At 39.3% G+C, this 22,654-nt stretch overlaps 4 protein-coding genes across 8 annotated transcripts; 2 read left to right on the top strand and 2 right to left on the bottom strand.

Annotated features, from left to right (window-relative positions):
* The first annotated feature begins 37 nt into the window (after positions 1-37).
* Positions 38-1,963, top strand: LOC105562027 (protein CLP1 homolog). The gene is made up of 3 exons (XM_012012512.1): positions 38-395; positions 466-1,523; positions 1,606-1,963. The coding sequence occupies exons 1-3, from the start codon at positions 297-299 to the stop codon at positions 1,715-1,717; spliced, it is 1,269 nt and encodes a 422-aa protein (XP_011867902.1). The 5' UTR covers positions 38-296; the 3' UTR covers positions 1,718-1,963.
* Positions 1,964-2,896: 933 nt separating this feature from the next.
* Positions 2,897-6,320, bottom strand: LOC105562028 (tRNA selenocysteine 1-associated protein 1-like). Its single transcript, XM_012012513.1, has 5 exons — positions 5,967-6,320; positions 5,663-5,860; positions 3,943-4,265; positions 3,570-3,769; positions 2,897-3,476 (listed from the first exon to the last, which is right to left on the bottom strand). Exons 1-5 carry the CDS (start codon positions 6,006-6,008, stop codon positions 3,352-3,354), a joined length of 888 nt encoding a protein of 295 aa, XP_011867903.1. The 5' UTR covers positions 6,009-6,320; the 3' UTR covers positions 2,897-3,351.
* Positions 6,321-7,686: 1,366 nt separating this feature from the next.
* LOC105562025 lies at positions 7,687-13,984 on the top strand. Of its 5 annotated transcripts, none has more exons than XM_012012509.1 (20): positions 7,687-7,925; positions 8,187-8,332; positions 8,505-8,593; positions 8,660-8,722; positions 8,919-9,055; positions 9,272-9,330; positions 9,436-9,504; positions 9,584-9,647; positions 9,722-9,862; positions 9,953-10,123; positions 10,203-10,693; positions 10,765-11,215; positions 11,325-11,689; positions 11,766-11,994; positions 12,218-12,387; positions 12,470-12,659; positions 12,938-13,151; positions 13,228-13,418; positions 13,494-13,600; positions 13,660-13,984. In XM_012012509.1, exons 2-20 carry the CDS (start codon positions 8,192-8,194, stop codon positions 13,696-13,698), a joined length of 3,381 nt encoding a protein of 1,126 aa, XP_011867899.1. In that variant the 5' UTR covers positions 7,687-7,925; positions 8,187-8,191; the 3' UTR covers positions 13,699-13,984. The 5 variants fall into 5 exon arrangements, with proteins under 5 accessions (XP_011867899.1, XP_011867900.1, XP_011867897.1 ...); XM_012012510.1 differs by having other exon boundaries at positions 8,170-8,332; XM_012012507.1 differs by having other exon boundaries at positions 8,111-8,332; positions 8,660-8,720; positions 8,920-9,055.
* A 743-nt stretch (positions 13,985-14,727) lies between these two features.
* LOC105562050 (ornithine decarboxylase antizyme 1) lies at positions 14,728-17,219 on the bottom strand (the record flags this gene model as incomplete). Its single annotated transcript, XM_012012551.1, has 4 exons — positions 14,728-16,253; positions 16,436-16,590; positions 16,687-16,936; positions 17,088-17,219. Coding segments are annotated over 3 exons (498 nt in total), but the record flags the coding sequence as incomplete, so codon positions are not given.
* Positions 17,220-22,654: the final 5,435 nt, after the last annotated feature.

The following is a 22,654-nucleotide window of genomic DNA, read 5'->3' as shown; positions in this document are numbered from 1 at the left end:
GAGCGAATATAGTTGTGAGTTCCCCTTCGAGAAAGGCAAACTCTGAACTAGTGCAGCCAGTTGAGCTGAAAAGAACAGACCCGTAGTCGCCTCGTTATCGTCCCGAGGTGGTTCCGGGCTTCGTATGTTTATAGATATTTATAAAATTTTATAATCTTTTTGTGCACAGAATTGATATATCGCGAGACACGAACAAGTTGGAGCCAGTGCGATTCGACGTCGAGCTGGCTAGCGTCAGATTTTGCCTGGTTAATTTCATCTTTCTTAACCTAAAATTAACCTAAAATAATCGAGAGATGGCCGACGAGAAGTCCGTGATGCAGGAATTTAAGTTGGATCCGGATTGCGAATTGAGGTTCGAGGTGGAGAGCAAGAATGAAAAGGTCACGCTGGAGGTAATGAGACGCTTTCTCTCGCACCAATGTATGTTATTTCGTTATTACACGACACTTTTTGTTATTGTAGTTGAAGAACGGCCTGGCGGAAGTTTTTGGCACGGAATTGGTGAAGGGGAAAAAGTATGAGTTCACCGCTGGCGCCAAAGTCGCGGTTTACACCTGGCAAGGTTGTACCGTTGAATTAGTTGGCAAGACGGACGTCAGCTACGTGGCGAAGGAAACGCCTATGGGCCTGTACTTGAATTGCCACGCGGCGATGGAGCAGATGAGAGAGACCGCGGAGAAGGACGACACCAGAGGTCCAATAACAATGGTCGTGGGTCCTTGCGACGTCGGCAAGTCTACGCTTTGTAGAATACTGTTGAACTACGCCGTTAGAATGGGCAGGAGACCGATCTTCGTCGACCTCGACGTTGGTCAGGGACACATAGCGATTCCCGGCACCGTCGGTGCTTTACTGGTGGAACGACCGTCCAACATAGTGGAAGGTTTCAGCCAGCAGGCTCCATTGGTCTTCCATTTCGGGCACAAAACGCCACAAGTTAACGTAACATTGTACAATTTACTTGTCACGCGTTTAGCGGAGGTTTGCGCAGACAGACTGCAAGCCAATAAGAAGGCTAAAGCGTCTGGAATTGTCATTAACACATGCGGCTGGGTCAAAGGGGACGGCTACAAGTTACTCACGCATGCCGCCCAGGCGTTTGAGGTCGACGCGATTCTCGTGTTGGACCAGGAGAGGCTGTACAATGAATTGGTGAGAGATATGCCGGATTTCGTAAAGGTGGTCTTTCTGCCGAAGAGCGGCGGCGTCGTGGAGAGGAGCCAGGCACAGAGAACCGAAGCGCGAGATCAGGGCGTTAGGGAATATTTCTACGGTTCTCGGACTCCGCTGTATCCACATAGCTTCGAGGTCAAGTGGAGCGAGGCGAGATTATACAAGATTGGGGCGCCCGTCTTACCGGCGTCTTGTATGCCGCTGGGCATGAAAGCGGAGGATAACCTGACAAAATTGGTGGCCGTTGCGCCAGGACCCAGTTTGCTGCATCACCTACTGTCGGTTTCCTTTGCAGACTCTCCCGAGGACGACGTCGTGCAGACTAATGTAGCCGGATTCGTCTGCGTGTTAGTATATTCGACCAATATTTTCAGTATTTATAGCTAACGGACATTCTTTCTTCTCATGAAAACTCTTTTACATTTACAGGACCAACGTGGACGTCGAGAGACAGACGTTCACGGTACTTAGCCCGCAACCTAGACCGTTACCGAATACAGTGCTATTATTGTCGGATATACAATTTATGGATAGCCATTAAATGTAGACTTTTTTTATTGTTAGATTAGGCCCTGTAAATATTGTAAGAGTAAACAGCGAGGTAATATCTTTTCTATCGAAATTTATATATTTATACCCGGCGCTCACATGGTACAAGTTTTGATAGACCCTAACATGCGAGTATAAATCATGTGACATTTTATAAATGGAAGATTTGTATTATTTAAATATCTGTATCTGTGTTATACTCGAGCGATAACTAACAAATACAGAATCAAAGAAATTATAGTATCGGCAATTTCTTCCCTCTTTTTAATTCCGTATCACGATAGCTGTATACGTAGAGCATATCACCTGTTATGTAAACCAATATGACGACTCATTGGTATAGACTGTTCTTATCATAAACATAATATATCTAGACCGAGCATTGAGCAGTGGGGGTAGAGGTTTACTTAGAAAAGGACAAAGGGCCATCGCACACAAAATTGAAAAACCGTTTAAACCAATGGGCATCAAGCCGCTACATGATTTACATGTTTATTGGTCTAATAGAGAGTTAAGATGTTTCATTTTTAGTTGGCATTATTGTTATCGTTACACTGTAAACATAGTCAGTGAGAAGAGTGTCATCAGGACAATGATCGGTATCTGTGAACAACTTTTCCGCGTATCCTCTTCAATGTCGACGCGCACTTTACCGAGTTTGGACGCTAACATCCCTTTCAAGAAGAAGAAGAAATAGAGTTTGGTCCGATCGTCTGCGATAATGAGATTAACGGCGTGATCCAACCAACGAAACAGAGAGAAAGAGCGAGAATAAAGCATATATTGATCTTCGGAGAAACGCGTGAAATCAGGTTTGCCGGCTTCACCAGTTCACATAGGATGTGAGATCCACATATCTGTATACTAGGTCCATGATTGATGCAGATCTATAGACTAATTTTCATTATAATTTAACTCGAACAAAACGAGGTGATCTTATAATGTATATGAACACATCAACTATAGACGATTATGCAGTAATAAAAGTGTTATGAAGATTATCAGCATTAAAAGTACTGCCATGAGTATTTTTTTGTAAAGTTGCATCACCGACTACAGGAGGCTTAAATAATATTGAAATTACTGTAGAATAAACTACAGTTGTCACATGTACAACATTGAACAAATTAAAATGCATTAATTTTTTTAAATAATAAATTATCCATGTTATATACAAAAAGTGATACATACATTTATTAATTACATATTTAAAATTTACACTCACATTTCAGTTCGATAGAAGAAGAGCAGTTACGGATTTTGACGATATGGATTTATAGCTTCTCTTCTTCCTCGTGTATTAAGCTTAAAATCTGTTTTATCCAGTTTTGGTACTCCGAGCATTTGGTTTTACTTCATCTTCGGTAGGCTGCTGTAACCTTGCCGAAGGAAACCTCCAACCTGGAGGACTACCTCTAAAGGGGTACGTGTGACAGGATACTCTCGGTGGTTGCCACTTCCTTCCGAGAGGTGGCGTCCGATAAAACCAGCAGTGTTCGCGGCATATATTTAAAAGATGCACGGAATTAATTTTTGATATTTTTTATGTTGTATTATACATATGTGTCATAGTGATAAAAATGGTAATATATCTTCGTTGTATCTTGTAATTTTTGTTCTTAATAATCAATAGCATAATTCTATAGTATCACAAGGAATCCATTTGGAGCTTTCCAAAGCATCCCATAAGTTATAATCTTGTTCAATTATTTCTCGGTTCGCTTTATCGATGTCAATGGGGATTGAATGCTCTATAAAAAAAAAAAAGAGGATATAAAGCAATAGATCAAGATTCAATGAACAAAATATGATACATATTTATCATAAGCAAATAAATAACATACCAATCAATTCTAAATCATCTTCCTCGGGTTTCTGATCAGATACGTAACTATTATAAGCATCTGATGTCGGTTCGCTTTCGTAGTAACCTTGTTGCCAAGCACTGTAACTATTCCAGTACGACGATGTATCGTAGTAATTGTACGCCTCTGAATTCATATTTGATGCCGCATACTCGGAAGTTGATTGTGGCGGCGTCGAACTAAAATTATTAATTAAAAATTAACTGTAAGATTATTAATTAAATACAGATATCTATCTCTCTGCTTGCGGTATAATATTGAGAGAGAATGCCGCTTACATAACGGCTAGAAAAAAAAAGAATTTATTCTCTTTACACACTTATTGTTTATAGCATTTAATATCAAGGCATACCCAGACATTTTATTCCAAGGTCTAGGTACGGCATTGCAGATTTTGAGGGATTTCGTTCCAAGTCCTCTGTAACCATTCATAGTGATAAGACTGTTTTTCTGCTCCTCCTCGTTCGCGAATCTAACGAAGCCGTAGCCCTTGCTGAATCCGGAGCTGTCCAATATAACCTTCGCCGTCCTGATTGAGTTATATTTTGCGGCGAAAGCTCTGTATAAGGAGTAATCGTCTACGTCAGTGGAGAGATCGCCTACCCAAATACTGAATTCTCGTTCGGCGGCAGGTTTCCCTGTGGTACTGGCGTGATTTAATCGGAATCTTACTGGCTACAAAACACATCAATCAACAGTGATTAGCCCATTGCAAGAGCAACGCTCATTTGAATTTTGTTATCAAACAAACTTGCCTAGGCACATAACATGCATAAAGTACAATGTCCACGATGCTAGAACTTGATCCAAGTTCTAGCTCTCTGGTGATAGCATCGTGGACATTGGGCTTAATGCGCGGTCTACAATGCGAGTCGCAGAGTCGTAGTCGTAAGAATAATCGACTGCGATTGGTCAATTTCGTCAGACACATAAGAATTGACCAATCATAGTCGACTATTGTTACGACTACGACTTTACGACTTCTATGTAGACGAGGCTTCAGGAATCTGATTGGTCCTTAAGTATATACCATAAAGCCCGTATCAGACTACGGATTGAGATTGAGATTAGATTGAAATTTAACCAATCACAGTAAAGTTTACTAAGCTCAAGTTCAGTAACTTTTACTCTGATTGGTCAAATTTCAATCTAATCCCAATCTCAATCCGTAGTCTGATACGGGCTTTAAGGAAATAGACCAACAATTTCCAGTAATTATTTAATCTAGGGTTCTCACCTCCGATGTCGATGTATGTAGGCTTATTCGGCGCGTTTTTCAACGAGAAACAACTTTTTCCTCAGACAAAATCGTCGCTCTTGTCTCGCGAAGCGAGATATTCAGCGTTAAAGTTGTTAACTGATCTGGTTAGGAAACCAATCACACCGGCGATATGCATCGACTATTCTCTGCTTTAATAAAATTCTTCGGTGATTAATTCTAATGCATAGACTCATAAAGGAATTAGTGTATTTTATTACTAGAGCAGAGAATAGTCGCTGCATATCATCGGTGTGACAGGTTTCCTAACCTCATCAGTTAACAACTTTCACGCTTAATCGCTTCGCGAGACAGAGCGACGATTTTGCGTGAGGGAAAAGTTGTTTCTCGTTCAAAAACGCGTCGAATGAACCTACATACATAGACGTCGGAGGTGAAGACCCTAAACCAAACAATTATCTCATTTCCCGACCAGGATTTTGATTGGAAAAATATTCTATTAATAGAAGGCTAAAGCATGAATTTAATCCCGAGGCAATTGAAAAGCACGGTTGTCTCTCGGAGAATAAAAAACTTAACGGTAATCGACAACAATTGATAAAGTTTATAAGTTTGTCTCTCTGTGGTTGAAGCAAGGTTAAGCAAGGAGTTTTCTATCCATAAAAATTGCAATTAACGACACCGGGAGAAAGCCGAAATTCTACGTAGGACGTGTTTCTCTTTTTCTTCTTTTCAAAAAAATTGAAGATACCATCGATCGTTACTACTACGAAACTTTAATAATTATAGTCGGAGCACAAGCGTCCAAACCAGTCCAAACGTGTACTTACAAAGCATGCTGCACTATACTTACAGGATTTGAACCGGGTATGACTTTGCCGTTTAGTTTGTGCATGGCGTCGAGCGCCATTTCGTCCGTTGGAAAGTGTACGAAACAATATCCTGCTGGCTCGCCAGTATACCGATTCCGCATCACTTTTACAGTCTGTGGCTGTTCACCCATTTTGTGAAACGCGTTCATGATGAAGCTCTCCGTCATGTATGGCTCCAGCTGCAATGAAATTATTCATTCATGACGGCACTTACATCGGAACAATCCGTGTGTAGAGAAATGATTTATCCATCAAATTGTAAACAACATAAACGAATCTACTCACGCCACCCATCCACAACTGACACAGCACCATCGGCCCTGACATTTTGCTCGTTATTAGTGTAACAATTCTTGTAAATGTCTACCGACCTGACAATTTCACAGAGCTAACTGAGAAATGTACAATTAAACATTTTATCTTAGCACTGTTTTGTTATCTCTGGTGGATAACCAATTTTGCCAGTTAATCGCAGACATTAAACGTACACTTAAAGATACACTTGCGTTGCACCCCGCGACAATAGAGACCACGGTTTTACATATAAATATCCGTGGAACTGATATACACATACGAATATTTCGTTGAGCATAAACTGTAATTTCCGACATGAAAGACTGCGTTCCGAAACTTATCATAAACGGTCGGACAACCTTTCGGACCATGACCGTACACAAGGTGCGTTCTCACAGAACACGCTATTATGCAGGATTCACACGGGATCCGATATCCGACTGTCGGATAGCCAATATGATTGATTTATAAAACTTATTTTAAGAATTTTTACATTTTAATCAGTATTTCCAAGAAGAAACGCATTTAATTAAATATTTATTTACAAGATCATGAAAAATGAGCGATAAAAACAATATTTAAAGGCCATTTTAGGGATGACCTGCTCGTTCCGCTTATGTTCATTCCGCTCCATGTGACGGCACCCTGAAGCCTCCGCTACAATGATTCTCGGTTCTGTCTACAATGGTCGTAGTCGTAGTCGCTCGATAAGAATTGACCAATCGCAGTCGATTATTCTTATGACTACGACCATTGTAGACAGAACCGAGAATCATTGTAGCGGAGGCTTTAGTCCCAGTCTACAATAGATGATTTAAGCCCTAAGCTTTAAGAAATTGGCCAATCACGGTCAAGTATGAGTAGAATGCGCGACTGTGATTAGTCAATTTCTTAAGGCTTAGGGCTTAAATCTCTATTGTAGACTGGGACTTAAGGCCTGTGTCCACGGTGCTAGAACTTGGTCCAAGTTCTAGTTCCGAGAAATATGTAACCAATCAACTTGCAGCTATTCCATAAAAACTGCAAGTTGATTGGTTACACATTTCTCGGAACTAGAAGTTGGACGCAGTTGTAGTATCGTGGACACAGGCCTTTAGTCTAAGTCCCAGTCTACAATAGATGATTTAAGCCCTAAGCTTTAAGAAATTGGCCAATCACGGTCAAGTATGAGTAGAATGCGCGACTGTGATTAGTCAATTTCTTAAGGCTTAGGGCTTAAATCTCTATTGTAGACTGGGACTTAAGAAATTGACTAATCACAGTCGCGTATTCTACTCGTACTTGACCGTGATTGATCAATTTCTTAAAGCTTAGGGCTTAAATCCTCTATTGTAGACTGGGACTTAAGCCCGCTGCAGACGATGCTATTTTTCCTGCTGGATTGCTTGCGATTTAGTAAATTATTATCGTTGCACCACTCAGCATTCAGGATTCCTAGTAATTTACTAAATTGCAAGCAATCCAGCAGGAAAAATAGCATCGTCTGCAGCGGGCTTTACTCTGATTGGTTAAATTTCAATCTAATCCCAATCTCAATCCGTAGTCTGATACGGGCTTTAGCTTTAATATGATTGGCTGGATCTAAAAGTATTAACCAGTCATACTGAGCGCTCACCCAATAGTTGTGTCTGCTGAACACGGCCATTGCGCTTCACCTTGTATCTTTATTGGCTCCTGCCCACTGGACGAGGTAACGTTGCCGCGTCCAGTGGGCAGGCGCCATTACACCATGATCGCCGCCTTCTGCGCGAGTATCGTATCGCGAGCGTCAAGAGTTTGCCGCTCAGCTCGGTTTTCCGGTACTGTTAGGTTACATCGGATTACACATTATTCGATCAATTGCGCGGCTCGATAGATTTCTGTGGATGTGTCGGGAAAACTAACATTTCTGCCTTCAAGCAACGATAAGTAAGGCCAGTAGCCAAGAATACTTGACGAAGAAATATAGACGTAAGTACCGTCCCAATACCGATCTGCTAAACGTTTCTATCCGCGCATTTGCAAAACTTACACGGATAATTGATGTTGCGATTAGAGAGATTTGAAAAAACCTAGAGTGCTAGAGAATTCTTTATTGTCTTTGGCTATTGTCACTTTTTTTTTCTTACTTTTCAGTTAAATTTATTGTTGATTAGATCGCACATCTTATGCTTATGAGTTCTCAACCAAGTGTCCCCAAACGCTTTGTCTATAGACAAAATTTGTCTCCAGACAAAATGCCAAAGGTACGGGTGTTTGCGCGCTCCGTTATAAATGTTCGTCCAGCCAATATGACGTTGAATTTGGAGTGCACAGAAGAGCCTCTGAGCGAAGCCCAGCAAACATACAGATCCAACCTCAAGGAGAACTATGATAAAGTAAATTCATTAAACAATCATTGTTTCTGGGTGCGTTCCGTTTTGTGCACGATGCTTATAATGTATCATTTGTCCTTGCTACTCACCGGATGTTAAATAAGGATAAATGAAACGGAACGCACCCTTTAATGACACGAATATGTATTATAGAACAATTTATTTGCTGCCACAGGTTGCAACTTTTATGGAAGAACTGGTTAAAGACCATGGTGGTAAAATGGTATGCCAATCGGGGAGCGTCAGTGGTTATCAGTATACGTTGTAAGTATCTAATTTTTAACTGAATTAGTAACGTCAAGATGTAACCACATAATTTCATATCCCCAGACCTACGACAGCAACGTCGACTCCAGGAGTAGTTTCGAACAATCCTCAGATTAATTTAAATGTGAGTATTTTAGTACAAACTTCATTGCAATGGAAAATAATAAACGACATTTCTATTTTTGTTTTGTATAGAATTTTACTTTCTAGTTAGATTTATTGTTGATTAAATCGCACATCTTGTGCTTGTGTGCTCTGTCATAAATGTTTGTCTGGCCAACATGACGTTGAATACTAATACTTTTGCTTTTTTTTTCGTTTAGAATCAACCAAACAAGACTTCAACACCAATCAAGTTGAATATCAATAACCCAAGTGGATCTCAAGGAAATATCCAGCTAGTAGCTGCTATTAACTCGCGTATGGGAGTCATTTTGGGACCTGTTACACAAACCCAAGGTAGCAAATTACTTGAGCCAACGGCACACGATTACTGTTTTTCCTACTGGATTGCTTACGAGAGCCAATCAGGATTTAGCTTCATGTTACGCCATCTAAAACTGCATCCTGATTAGCTCTCGTAAACGATCCAGTAGAAAAAAAGACTATTGTGTTCCCGTTGCTTTTATTAATTAGACTTGTGGTTTATCAGAGATTACTTAAATATGATTTTAGGGACTACTACCACAACCACATCTGTGGCTTCAACTGTGGCACAACCGCAACAAGAAAATGTATTGTCACTTCCATTTGTACTTTCCTCATTGAAAGCAAATTGTTAATTACACATTAATATTTCTTACTTTAAACATATTAAGTGTAATAAACTACTTTTTCAGTATAAGTACACCAGATCTGGACGTAGGACAAAAGTTCTTCAAGTGCAACAACCTGATATTATAGAAGAGGTATAGGTTTTACAAATATAAGTTGCAAAGCTATTGTGTGATTAACAACAAGTACATATACAACATTTTATTTCTACAGCCTGCACCTACAGTTCGTGTGAAACCACCAAAGCCTGGACCAACGCATGTGACATCAAGTAAGGGTAATCATATAATTTATATTCTATTCCATGGAGAGAATGAATGAAAAGAGAGCTAAGACCGACAATTAATGTAGGCCCCTCAGCTACTACCACGTCTCAAGGTATGACGAATATCAGGGTAAAGACTGTCGCTAAACAGACAGCGAATCAACCAGCTGTTAAACCTACAGAACACACTAGTATAGGTGGAATAGCCATCGGCAGCAAAAGTTCAGGTGAAAGTCGGAGAATATAATTATTTTAAGAGTGTTAATATCTTTTGGATAATTTGTTTTACTTATTTTACTTTACAAAATCTTCTATAGCCAGCGAACAAATTGAGGAAGCCAAAAAGAACCAGCCTGATAACAGAGAATTCACATTTAACAAAACAACTGGCGGCCGAACCTTCCCCTCTTTGGTAGTGGTAGCAAGACCAAATTTATGTAACAAAGAAGTTACATCGCAAATTTCACAAAAAGAAAGACAATCATTAGGTATCTTTTTTTTTTACTTTCATTACCACTGTGTAACGATGCGCGTTAAATGCATATTAAAAATCAAAGTATTTTTCAGATGCCAAAGTTAAGAACGTACTCATGTTTTCTGCTACAAAATTCGCCGAATGGTTGATACAACAGGGCCTGGTAAAATCGGAACAATACTGCTTGCAGCACAATTTGAACTATCAGAAACCTAAACTCAAGTTAGGAATGTACAGCGATCAGGGAACATTTCCCTATTCCGGTGGTTACGTCTGGATATCCAGTTGTTGTCCGGACAGATTTGTCTCCGTCTTCTCCGGTTCTATTTTCCAAGGAGCTCATTACACACCCACAATCTTGTTGAAATTAATTTACCACTGGGCTTGTCAAACTAACGTGCAAAATGTAATCTCCTGGGTGAAAGTAACCAATATATACCTAAAAAATTTTTATACAAACCTGCGTAGCATTTGCACAGCAGCAGTATGGGATAAAAGTCGTAAGATGGGCGGTAAAAATTCAGTAATACAAGTCGGTGTGATTAGTTTGGGCACCACATCGCAAGATGGACATTTGCGACAGGTGAGACGTCTTGATATTCTTGTTTCGTTAGGAAAGAGGCTTGCGTAACGACTTGGACTCTTGGCATTTAGGTGAAAGTCGAGGTTCTCGGCGTTCTAGATCCTTCCACACATGACCTACGATTGTGCGCCTGTGAACCAATGCAAGATGAGGAAAAATCATTTAAAAGGCGATTTAATAATATTCTACACCCTTTGAAAGAATGGGTTCATACAGACTCTAAAATAATGACCGACTTCACTGTCGACAAGAGCACCTTGCATGATATGGGCTATAACCATGTCATGCAGTCTGCATTTTTAGACCAGAACCCTAGAAGTATCATGAGCAATTACCATATCATGGAATACCTTAGAAAAATCGTGCCAAGAATGTTCCAGAACACTTTAAGTTTGCTTAGTAGACAAATGATACAACAATTCTTGGACGAATTAATATGGAGAGAGATATACGGCGGTACAGCGGAACGTGCGTTTGACAACATTATACGGCATATCGCGGAGCAAACTAAACTCGATTCCAGTGCGTAAAAAATATCACTGATCACTCACTGATAAGACTGTAACGGTTCTTAATTGTACGCGTACTTGGCCCTATATTATTCACGAAAAAGATTGTATATGTTTTCCAGATGAGTCTCTGCTAGATCGCCTATCGCAGATAGCTGTTAATCCATTTCAAGATTGGTCTTATTCCAATCCAAATAATACGTCATCGAAAGATTCAACTTCAGCAACTGATACTCCGGTATCATCCCAGAAGACGTCCGAGACAAAACTAGGTTCGCGCCGAGGAAGAAAGCGAATTCATCCTTTGACAACTCCGGAACATGAAATAAAAAAACCAGCGATTGATCCTAAAATTAATAAAGAAAAAGGAGATAAAAGCGAGAAAGAACCGAAAGAACAAATTCAGCTCCAAGAGTTATATTATGCTACGATGGAAGGTGATAAGAATCTGATCGTGAAAGAATCCAAGACTTCTTTACATTTCAAGGTTTGCACAAAGTTTTTATGCTGTCGCATCATCAGCGCGTTTCATTATGTTTGATATAATATTTCTTCCGGCTTAGTGTTTCCTCTGCACGACAATAATGAGATCTAATACCGAAGTGATGGAGCATATGGTTAGTCATGTACCACCGCAAGTACCGGGTCAATCGGAATTGTCAGTATGCCGATACTGTTGCACCCCGCTTTCGTCACAACATCAAATGCTCACTCATGTGTCAGAAACACACAGCAATTTTGGTAATTCTGACAGCGTCATGGTAGTTTGCGCTATTTGCGAGGAGAAATTTGGTAAGCTAACATTTTCAGGCCGATACTTATAATTCGTAATTAATAGCAAATTCGGTTGCTTGCGCTGGTATACACCGAGAGTGCACACTAAGACTTGTTTAAAGTCAATTCTTATATTAAGGGATTATTGTCTTAAATATCTCTTGAAATATTTCTTAGCCTGTAAAATAAGAGTCAGATATACATATAATGCGAATCACATTTGCACATGATTCTCGTACAGGAAAAAGTAAGTCGTTGATTGATCATTTGTCGTCGATGCATTCTCCTTCTGAGATGCCGTATCAATGTGAAAGTTGCGGCTATCGTACGTCCAGTCATAAGGACGTCATAGATCATTACTATAAAGTCCATGAAAAGGGTGAAGGATTGCAGTGCCCGTATTGTCTTAAAGTAAGGAAAGATAAATGTGCCGTGAGTGTACTTGTCATTCCTGTATCAATGTTGATTAATGCAACTTTCCTATTGCAACAAGGTAATACATTTTGTGAACGAGGGCAGTCCGAGCGCATCCAACGTTTACGCTTATTTATCGCACATGCAAAGGCACATCGTAAGAAGAGATCAAGGAAAGGGCAACAAATGTTCAAGATGCTGTCTCTGGTTCAACCAGAAGAGTTTCCTAACAGTACACCAACGAAAGTTACACTGTGGTTCTGATTCAAGTAAATATGCACTTAAACGTATAATTAGATATTTAAGAATATATAAAAAACTATTGACTCATGTTAAAAGACAATATTATCATTACTAATGAACCGATTAGCAAGAGCTAGCACAAAATTCATTGAAATGAAATTAATTGATTCAATTCAAACATCTACTTTGTGTCGACTGTATTATTCTTTTTGAATGTGCTCTCAATACGTTCGTATATATTATATATATATTGTGAAAATTTACAATTTCTAACGTCTAATAAAAAATATCTATATATCTATAGAAGCAGTACCATATTCTGCCGGCAACAGTGGTATAATGATTTCGAAAGACATACCGGAGACAATACGGTTTTCTGTAGATAGTCCACAACCCGAATTACCACCAGATGAAAAAATACAAAAATGGAGTACCGGATCAATTGTGGTAAACACCTCCGTCAGATATCTATCCTGCCAGGAATGTGAGGAAGATATTGACGAAGATGAACATTATCCGTAAGTTATACCGTTTGTAAATTCTCGTTAATCTTATCACTAGTAATATAGTAACAGTAAATTCTTTAATGCACAGAGGTGAGCAACGATGTCAACAGTGCCGTTACATTACATGTTGTTGGCGCGCATTCCAAGAGCATCAGCAACAAATCCATAATGAAAGACCGAAGACCGGTCTGATTGTGCCATCTCCTTTAGTTAACATCTCGCTAGACAAGAAACTGCAATGCCCCTGCGGTTACACATCGATCGATGGCAACCGATTAGGTATCACAGCTGTAAAGGTCGTAACATTTCGTATTGTGAGCATAAAGCTTAATTTCAATTGACATCATATTGCAGCGATACACTTGATGAAGTGTAAAAAAATGTCAGCACATCCTGTTGAAGAATCGGCGCCATCTGGTATGCTCGATAGTTTGGGATTAGTTCCGAGAACCGCATCTGAGGTACGAAACATTTTGATATTTTTTATTTTTGTCTATCTAATTCCTGAAATTGTTTATAGGAATCTGATGCGCACGAAAAATCCACTTCACACAATTAGATGCAATAAAAACAAAAAATGTAATTGCTATTGTGATTAATGACATAGTTTTTTATTTCTATTTATATATATTTATATAAGTAGAAATAAAATTATTAATATACAGTATATAATCTTACGTTACTTATGACTTTTTTTAACAAGAGCAAATATTAAAGCTTGAATCTTTTCGGTTCTGTAGCATCGAGAACAAATTTGATTTTATATATCAATAAAAAGTAGAAACATAATATGCTACACATTAATTTTTATTTTTTTGTTTTAAAAATATCAGATATTGAAATATGTATTATTCATTTAAATTAAACAAGACAACATTGTTTCGAGACATGTATTATATATTGATACTAATAAAATTATATACTATGTAAAATTCTAACACCTGCGACAATATTTGTTGCGTTTAAATATTAAAGCTTGAATCTTTTCGGTTCTGTAGCATCGAGAACAAATTTGATTTTATATATCAATAAAAAGTAGAAACATAATGCTACACATTAATTTTTATTTTTTTGTTTTAAAAATATCAGATATTGAATTATGTATTATTCATTTAAATTAAACAAGACAACATTGTTTCGAGACATGTATTATATATTGATACTAATAAAATTATATACTATGTCAAATTTTAACACCTGCGACAATATTTGTTGCGTTTAAAAATTATAAGACAAATAACAATGTATAAAACATGTCCTATACTCATTTATGACTTCTAATTCTATTCACGTTAAAAGGCTATATAATTGTAATACCTAATAAAAAAAAAGTGCTAAATATATATATATATAAAGGCATACATTTTGTGTTACAAGTTTTTGTATTAAATAAAAGCACTTGCAAATACTGCATTTTATTTTTGTTACTCAAGTCTGACATTTAGTGGAATAAATCTTCACTGTAAAGGGTGTAGCCGAATAAGGTAAGCAAATCTGCCAATTTGGATCTGATACATACGGGGGCAGGTGTGCCTACCTTATTCGGCTATATCCTTTGGTAAGTATAAAGTAATAATAAGTAACATAGTGGGTTTTATTAAATGTTTATTTAGCAATTATGTTTTCATGTATGAATAAGAAACGTAGCATACATATTCACTTTTTATATGTGTGTTGTGTGTATTTGTTTATATGTATGTGTATGTATGGTCAGAGACAATATATAATACTAACTGACAGGTTAAAATGCATGAAATTGTTCAATTCAAAAATTTGAGGCAAATTGATAATTATTTGCGTGAAGTTAACATACAATAGTCCGTCACTCTGTACTTATCTTTATCTATATTCCTAATCTAATTAACATTTTTTTGTTGGCTTTTCTAATATTTTTCATTTTTTTTGTATTTTTACTTATTTTTCATGTCTGTTATCAAGTCAACACTAAAGAACGCATTTATTAGCAAGATCTCTTCAATGTTAACTGATTGGGAATTACCAGATATACTATTACTTAAATATACTATCACCCCTAAGAATATGCTATAAAAAAAGATATAGGACTTATAACGATATAAGTAAGATTTTTAATAATTCAGTACCTTTAAGTTTTGCATTTAAAGAAAATATGTGTTAAACGTCTTATTTCTCATGTCCGATTAGCAACGTAATGTAATGTTCGTGATATTTCTCATTCTTAGTCAAATTTGCAAAGCCCATTTATACGATAGCAAGCGCTATCCTAAGTTAACCAGTATTTAATTTATTTGAACATATATTCCGGAAATAGAATTTTTTTTACAAAAATTGGACTCTACAAAAAGTCAATTCAGATACCGGAAATTTGTTATGTTTTTACTTGATGCTTACGAAATTTCTTTTTACTTCGTAAACAGGAACGTGGATTTTTCACGAAACTACAGAGAAAAAAATTGCACATTTAATAAAGAATATCAGTCAATTAATCGTAAATAATCATAAAATAGTCGTTTTTGGATGACAAACACACTGTAGCGACCCAAACTCAATTTTACTGGGTACTCGCATAACAAATATTAAAAATCTAGATTATACATATCGATAATACTTAAAAATAAGCAAATACACTTATACATATATTACGGAGAATAACGCGGTGATACCCAATCTGCCACAATTAACATTGAGATATATCGATAATAAATTTTCTCTAAAATTTGACAGTTGGTCGCCGTGTTCAGTTGTTGATGCGCGACTACAAATTCCGTCAAATTTTTTCACGTGGGAAGCTTTGTCAGCAGCTTATATACTCTTGTAAGAGTTATTAACATTGTGTTCAAGAGAATGAATCGATATACCCATCGAAAGCCTTTTATGTACGCGTTCTACATATTCGCGACTATAATTTTTAATTTTTTTTTTTCATCAAGCCTCTTCAATTTAACGCCAAGGTTCTTCTGCAATCGATATAAATCCTTGCAAAAAATGGACGAATTTTCCAATGTGCAACTGATAAGAGAAATAATACTTTATACGGCAAATGTTAAAACATAAAAGAAAAATATACATGTTTCCCAGAATTTTCCAATTGTCCCTCTTTTCGGAATTTTACCTCAGACTCGATTACGGTAGTACCTGTAATAAGATACAACGAAAATAAATGTAACGGAAAGAGAAATAGAAATAATTAGATCTGAAATCATATACACTCATGAGAAAGTGGTTAGCGAACGAAAAGCAAGATTAAGTAATCAATTAGTATAAAGAAAATCGCAGAACCGAGAAGCACTCGAGTGTCTCTTCTGCCGAATCAATACCTGCGCGTTAAATTTGAGAGAGGCAGAACCGCTTGCCGATTACTCGATGGCATAGAGCATGTAGAGATTGCCAGCGTCACTGCCTGGCGGTACCAAGGCATGAGTTGGCGGCAGGACCGTGAAACCCAAGAACATGAAGGTACGAACCAGCATTGCTAGACCATAACAACAGAACGATTTAGACGGTGAGTCCTTCTCGCCGACGCAAAAGTCTTGGGCGTTCGTGCCGAAGAACGGCAAGCGACAAGTACCTCGGTCTGATCTATCTTTGCGAAGGCAGACAATGATATTGGTGCAGCGCAGTGTTTCCTCGGCGTATTCTAGGAGCGAAACAAAACCCTCTTTTGATCCTTCGGGCAGAAGGCAGCTTGGTACGCGAATGTATAGACAGCGGCGCCATGCTACGGTCTCCCACTCGACGGACGTACTCTCGGTCAAGTGAAGAGTGAACGTTAGACGCAATGGTTCGTTGCTTCTCACAGCTTTCAACAATTCATCCTCCTGTACGTCGGTGGACAAAAGGAAAATGCGGAGAATTAGAATTTGGCTCTCGTCCATCGGGGGAGCATACGTTATTTCGTGTTTGCAGCCGTGTAACTAAGTTATCGTTTCTCCTCTTTGACGATCCCCTTTAAGCGCGGAAAATACGTACTTGCACAATGTGGGAGCTCACAGAGAGCTGACTCTGCTTGATCCCCACGCCGCGGCTCTCTGTGTTGACTGTAGATACAGACAATGCGGCATGGGGCACATCAGGACCACCACAGAGGCCCCACGCCCAGCGTTATACAGTAATGCTGTTGCAGCCTGGAGCCTTCCTCTAAGCTCTCGTCCATGCATTTACTAGACATTTCACTGCAAAGTATGAATTTTCATTATTACATGCAAATCCCAAATCTCGTATCAATAATGCAACATTGAAAGAGACTGTATCATTCTTTTGATAAATAACAATGCTTTCTTATCTTATAAGTGTAGAAGGATGTGCGCAAGCATGATTCGGGATTACGATGAAGGAAAAAAAAAGGATGATGACAAATTATTAAAATATCGATCCGCAAATGTCTGTTTTCTTCTTTCCAACGAATGTAAGAACGTCACGAAATAAGGTGTTGTTCTTTAAAGAGAGGCTGACGTGTTTGAAACATAAACACAGTGGGTACTGCCAAGAATCTTGAGACTCTTGATGGAATGCTTATGTAAGTTCCCCTCCAACCAAGGATAATCGGCTTATCGCTGGGACCAGATATAGAGGTCCCCTATTATGAGATAGAATCCTAATATGTGATAGCGGGCTTTCTGCTGAATTAACAGGCGTCATCGGCTGATTCCACCATGAATCCATTGCCCTCGGAGCGAAATTTCCGTTTAGTGGCAAAATGCATCGTTGGATCGTGTGATCGTTGCGAGAAAAGATTTGCGATTGAATTTGGGTGTTGAAAATCCGCTATCTCATGTTAGAAACCTAATCTCATAACAGAGGACTTCCCACTACTGTATCGCGGGTCGCGGCATTTTATCTTATTAAATATTTATGAACAACAGGTGATCGAAATACACAATCAGCGGATGCCGTCGTCATCGAGTATCATTGATAACACGCCGTTCCCGACTCGAGAATGCGCGTGTGGAAAAAAAAAATAGAAGAAGGAAACAGATAAGATACCTTGGCACTTGAGCGAGGGGTGTTGCGAACCGCGGGGCGGGGGGGGGGAGGGAGGGGAGGTTCGCTGATGATAATCCGACGTCGCGTCTACCGCGGGTCAAGCCGTCCGGAGAAAACCGGAGCGGAATCCACGGTTAAAGGGAAAACGAGCGACTGCCGCACGGAGCAACCGGCGCGCGCGATTTATTAAAGGCATAAGCGGCCACATATCGTCGACGTCATTTAAACGGGCGTCCCGCCAAACAAACAATGCGTGTTTCGCGGCGAGAAATGTGCGCGACCGGTCGGCCCGCTCATATTATACATCCACAACGCTTTTTGGCGCCGCACGCTCCGCGGCACGCTAAGTGCTTCTGCCTTTCGCCTTGACATTAGGAAATATCGGGCTTACGTAAAGCGTGTAAATGTGTACCTGCTGCAACACTTTGTAAATGAGATTAAATTGTTCGGTGCGCAATTTGTATAAATAATTTGCCGCTTACGCGCGCATGCACGTGTCGCGGCAAGTAAGACGACTGGCCCGCGTGTAAAAGTAACAATCGAGTCTCCTATTGTGAGATAGGCTCCTAATATAAGATAGCAGGATTTCCACTAAATTGCTAGACATCATCTTGGTCCCGCCATGAATTCATTGGCCTTACAGCGAAACCTGCCCAGTGGAAAGTTCATTGTTGGATGCTGAAAACATCTGCACGGAGAGAATTTTCTTTTAAAATTTCTCCTGAAAATTATGTAATCGTGGGACACGGCATTTCGAAGAATTTTGTAAGTTTTCTTTAAATTTTACCATACATTTTTTACTAGCAATTATACGTTACAATTAGTATACATTTTTATAAGTAAAATGTATGGTAAAATTAAAAAAAAACATTTCGAAAAGTTTTTCAAAATGCCATGTTGCTCCGCGATTACATGATTTTCACGGTAAATTTTAAGAGAAAATTCTCTCCGCGTGCTATCTCATATTAAAAGCCTGCCCCATAATAGAGGAGTTTCCTCTACACTGAAAAAAATTTCTGGTTGAATATGGACGAATCAGATAATTCCTTTAGGATTTACCAGAATTTCTGTAGGATTACAGGAATTCTGGTAAATCCTAAAGGAATTCTGCATGGTAAATCCTAAAGGAATTATCTGATTCGTCCATATTCAACCAGAAATTTTTTTCAGTGTACTAATGAGGGTTTTACATCTCGTTGTCAGTCATAACATATTATCACGTTGCGCAATGGCGTAAGAATATTAATGCGATCAGTATCGCATCTTGTATTTTGGACAACGACAATCCGCGATAAATTATCGCAACGCGCGCGCGAGAGAGACAGAGCGTTTCGATGTGCTATCGTTACTTAAAATATCGTCCTCGCGTCGATACTTAGAATATTGATTTGAATCACGTAGTGTCACGGCTTGGGCGAGATTACAAAGATCCATATTGATGGCTGATAACGTTCTCGTTCGCGATCGATCTCAATTAATCAATCAATCGCGCGCAGATTTGACTAACAAACGGGGATTCCCCGTTCGCATTACGTGTCCTATCTTCGTAAAAACAATTTTGGCTATAAACATTTTAATAACAAGACTCGAGCGAGTGTTTCACGATATTCCGTACGAGCGCCGATCTAAGAATAACGCAACGACCAATTTCACAGAGCCTACGATTATAATTAGTGTCGGGCGTATATCGGAGCCTCTCCAGCGGAAATCGGGGATACTATTGGCGGATTCCAAGTTCAAATGTTATCGATACGCGGAACGTGACAATAGGTCATCTATTTACGTTGAAACGTTTAATATAACGCGATAATGCTCGACGTTGCGATACGTCAGAACGTAATGAGAGACCTGTTCTTCGGTTTCTGCGATAACTAATTGGAAAAAGGAGACGCGCGCCCGTACGCGTAAGGGGAGTCTCTCCGCGAAAGAGACACGGCTGAGAGGCCAGAATAATTCTGGACTAATTGGCCCTCCGCGCACCGACGACCTTGCGCGTTCCCGCGTGGCACGGGCTCCGCCTCGTGTTTTATTAACCGTTCTGAAAGCTTCTCGGAACCAATTGGCAAATTTAATTAGAGACGTACAGGCCTCCGCGGGCCGCGTCGTCCAATTGTATTCTTCCACGGGATAAAGTGTTTTCGACGCGACCACGTTATCACTCGCAATCAGCCGTTTAGCGACTCGCCTTGAAACGGACACGTCCGACGAAAGGAGAAACCTCGCGACACGTTACCCGAAGACGCTTGCGTTCGCGTTTATATTGGCACATTATTTCAAACTGAGCGACTTGGAATTTAATTATAAGTCGAAAGGTAAAGGGCAAGATAGAAGATAGATGTGAATATTTCCAAGTTCACGTGGCTCGTTGCTTGTCACTCAATACATATAAAGCCCATCCACAATGTGTTCTTCGCGTCTACGCGGAGAGAATTTTCCCCTGAAAATCATATAATCGTGGGACAACATGGCATTTGGAAGAACTTTGATGAGTTTTTGGAAATTTTACCATACACTTTACTAGTAAAATGTGTACTAATTGTAAGTATAATTACTAGAGTGTACAATTTCAAAAATCTCTCGTAAAAATCTTCGAAATGCCATATCGTCCCACGATTACATGATTTTCAGGGTAAATTTTAAATGCAAATTCTCTCCGCGTAGAAACATTCTGTTTTGTAGCCAATAAATACATTTAAAAAATTTGTTCATGTATTATCGACAAATTTTTTAAGCGTATTGATTTGCTTATACAAAACAGAATGTTTCTAATCGCAAAGAGCACATTGTAGGCTGCTGCTGCACAAGTGAAAAGCGACTCGTCCTTTAATTGCGATCTAACAACTGTAAAATCTAGTCTGCGCAACTAATGTAACTATACAAAGGATATGCAGGAAATAACTGACGTTAATTACGTGTGCGTAGCAACAGAATGTGCTGTTACAATAATAGAAAGTAACCAGATAATGATTAACAGTTGAACGGAACATTTTCCTTATCACGTGGAACGATGATAACGCAGCTAAGAATAGATCTCGGTTCTCGCTGTACGATCGATTAGGGATTTGTATTAAAAACGTAAAATCTAACGAGTGACATCGCGAAAGAGAGAATCCACTACACTTTTAATTGCGCTGAATAATTTTTCAACGAGGGCGGAAGAACGAGCGAATATAAAAATAGCGTGTCACTCTCGATTTACCTCATTTATTCGTTTTATTTCTACGTGGAAAAATTATTAAAGCCTCTTTTGAAAATTACGAATGCACGAACTTGACACGATGCCAGATACAATAATAATTGATTGACGGCAAAATGCAGAAAGCTGTGAGAGACAGAGGTTTATCCGTTGTTTGTTCGCATATCGCCGCGTATATGTCGGGTATCACCAGCGAGCGAAAGGACTCGTCGCGAGTTGCCCTCATCATTCGTTTCAATCGCTATCGCCTGATTTAGTACGATCGTTAATAAATTCTCCCAGCTGGCAGAATCACGTTTCGCTCGTGAAAGATGTAACCGTGAGATTAAGCGCGGCATTGCTGGCCGCATATCGATTGACCTAGGCACGAGGCAACCTGACCCGCTGTAAAAGAAAGCACAAAGCCAATGTCGCTGCTCTAACGGCGCATTGCCCGTTTCACGCCAAGTGAGCACGGTCTTACGATAAATTTCAATTTAGTTTACACCGAGGGGGAAACCGCCGAGGGCATTCTAGTGTACAGATTTGCGGCGTTACTGGGCGCTACTAGGTATTTTTTGGGGGCATTTAATTTGGGCGCATTAGGTCTTGCTGGGGCATTATAAAGATAAAATAAGATTAAGTAATGCCCACCGGGCATTAGTGGGCGTTGGTGTACAAGATTTTCGTCAGCGGTTTCCACCTCGAATTACACTAGAGAGAGTCACGGACATATGTTGACCAACCCAGTTATTTTCCTCGTCGACGGCACAGATCCCTCTTATCGCGGAACGACTTAGTTCGTCAGGCGATTGTGTGAACGTTCTTATAGTTTTCTCTCTCTCGAAATTTTCAAGGCTCTTCCCGCAATTTGCGCAGAAACGATCGCGTAATCGCGCCTTGCTCCACATGCGGAATGCTTGGCTCTCGTACGGGGAGAGACGAACGGACCGGATGCAACTGCGAACGCTCGTATATCTGTTTTTTGTTTCACGAAGAAATCGTTACGTCACGCCTAATTGTCGTCGCTAATTAGCACGACAGAGCTCATTTACGAGTCCCGCTGTAACAAAGGACAGATTACGACGAACGCCGCCTAAAAGTTCCCAATTTACAGTTGAATTTTATATATATATATATATATCGAAGTCGTTAATCGCAATATACAGGGTGTCCTAAAACCACCGGAGGTCCTCTTAATGACAGATTCCTTAGAACATTTCCAGACGAAAATCCTAATACAAAAGTGTCGAGGCTATAATAGTTTTTAAATTAGAAGCGATTATTTTCCACAAATGATAGGGCTGAAATTTCGCGCGCTCAGGAACGGCGAAATGACAAGTGATATAAGTGCTCCTATGAATATCGTTCTTTTTAT

The sequence above is a fragment of the Vollenhovia emeryi genome, unplaced genomic scaffold, assembly GCF_000949405.1.
Source record: "Vollenhovia emeryi isolate VEMERY1.0 unplaced genomic scaffold, V.emery_V1.0 DF939197.1, whole genome shotgun sequence".
Lineage (NCBI taxonomy): Eukaryota > Metazoa > Arthropoda > Insecta > Hymenoptera > Formicidae > Vollenhovia > Vollenhovia emeryi.
The sequence above is the reverse complement of the archived record's forward strand: the minus strand, read 5'-3'. Positions and strand labels throughout refer to the sequence as shown.

Bases quoted from the DNA above. Each gene is read 5' to 3' on its own strand.
- LOC105562027 (XM_012012512.1), top strand. From the start codon at position 297: ATGGCCGACGAGAAGTCCGTGATGCAGGAATTTAAGTTGGATCCGGAT. The intron at 396-465 runs GTAATGAGACGC...TTGTTATTGTAG, and splicing joins ATGAAAAGGTCACGCTGGAG to TTGAAGAACGGCCTGGCGGA. The intron at 1,524-1,605 runs GTTAGTATATTC...TTACATTTACAG, and splicing joins GTAGCCGGATTCGTCTGCGT to GACCAACGTGGACGTCGAGA.
- LOC105562025 (XM_012012506.1), top strand. From the start codon at position 8,123: ATGCTTATGAGTTCTCAACCAAGTGTCCCCAAACGCTTTGTCTATAGA. The intron at 8,723-8,918 runs GAGTATTTTAGT...TTTTTTCGTTTA, and splicing joins CCTCAGATTAATTTAAATGT to GAATCAACCAAACAAGACTT. The intron at 13,152-13,227 runs GTAAGTTATACC...TTTAATGCACAG, and splicing joins GACGAAGATGAACATTATCC to AGGTGAGCAACGATGTCAAC.
- LOC105562028 (XM_012012513.1), bottom strand. From the start codon at position 6,008: ATGTCAGGGCCGATGGTGCTGTGTCAGTTGTGGATGGGTGGC. The intron at 4,266-5,662 runs GTAAGTATAGTG...TGTGTTTTGTAG, and splicing joins TCATACCCGGTTCAAATCCT to CCAGTAAGATTCCGATTAAA. The intron at 3,770-3,942 runs GTATGCCTTGAT...TAATAATTTTAG, and splicing joins CCTTGGAATAAAATGTCTGG to TTCGACGCCGCCACAATCAA.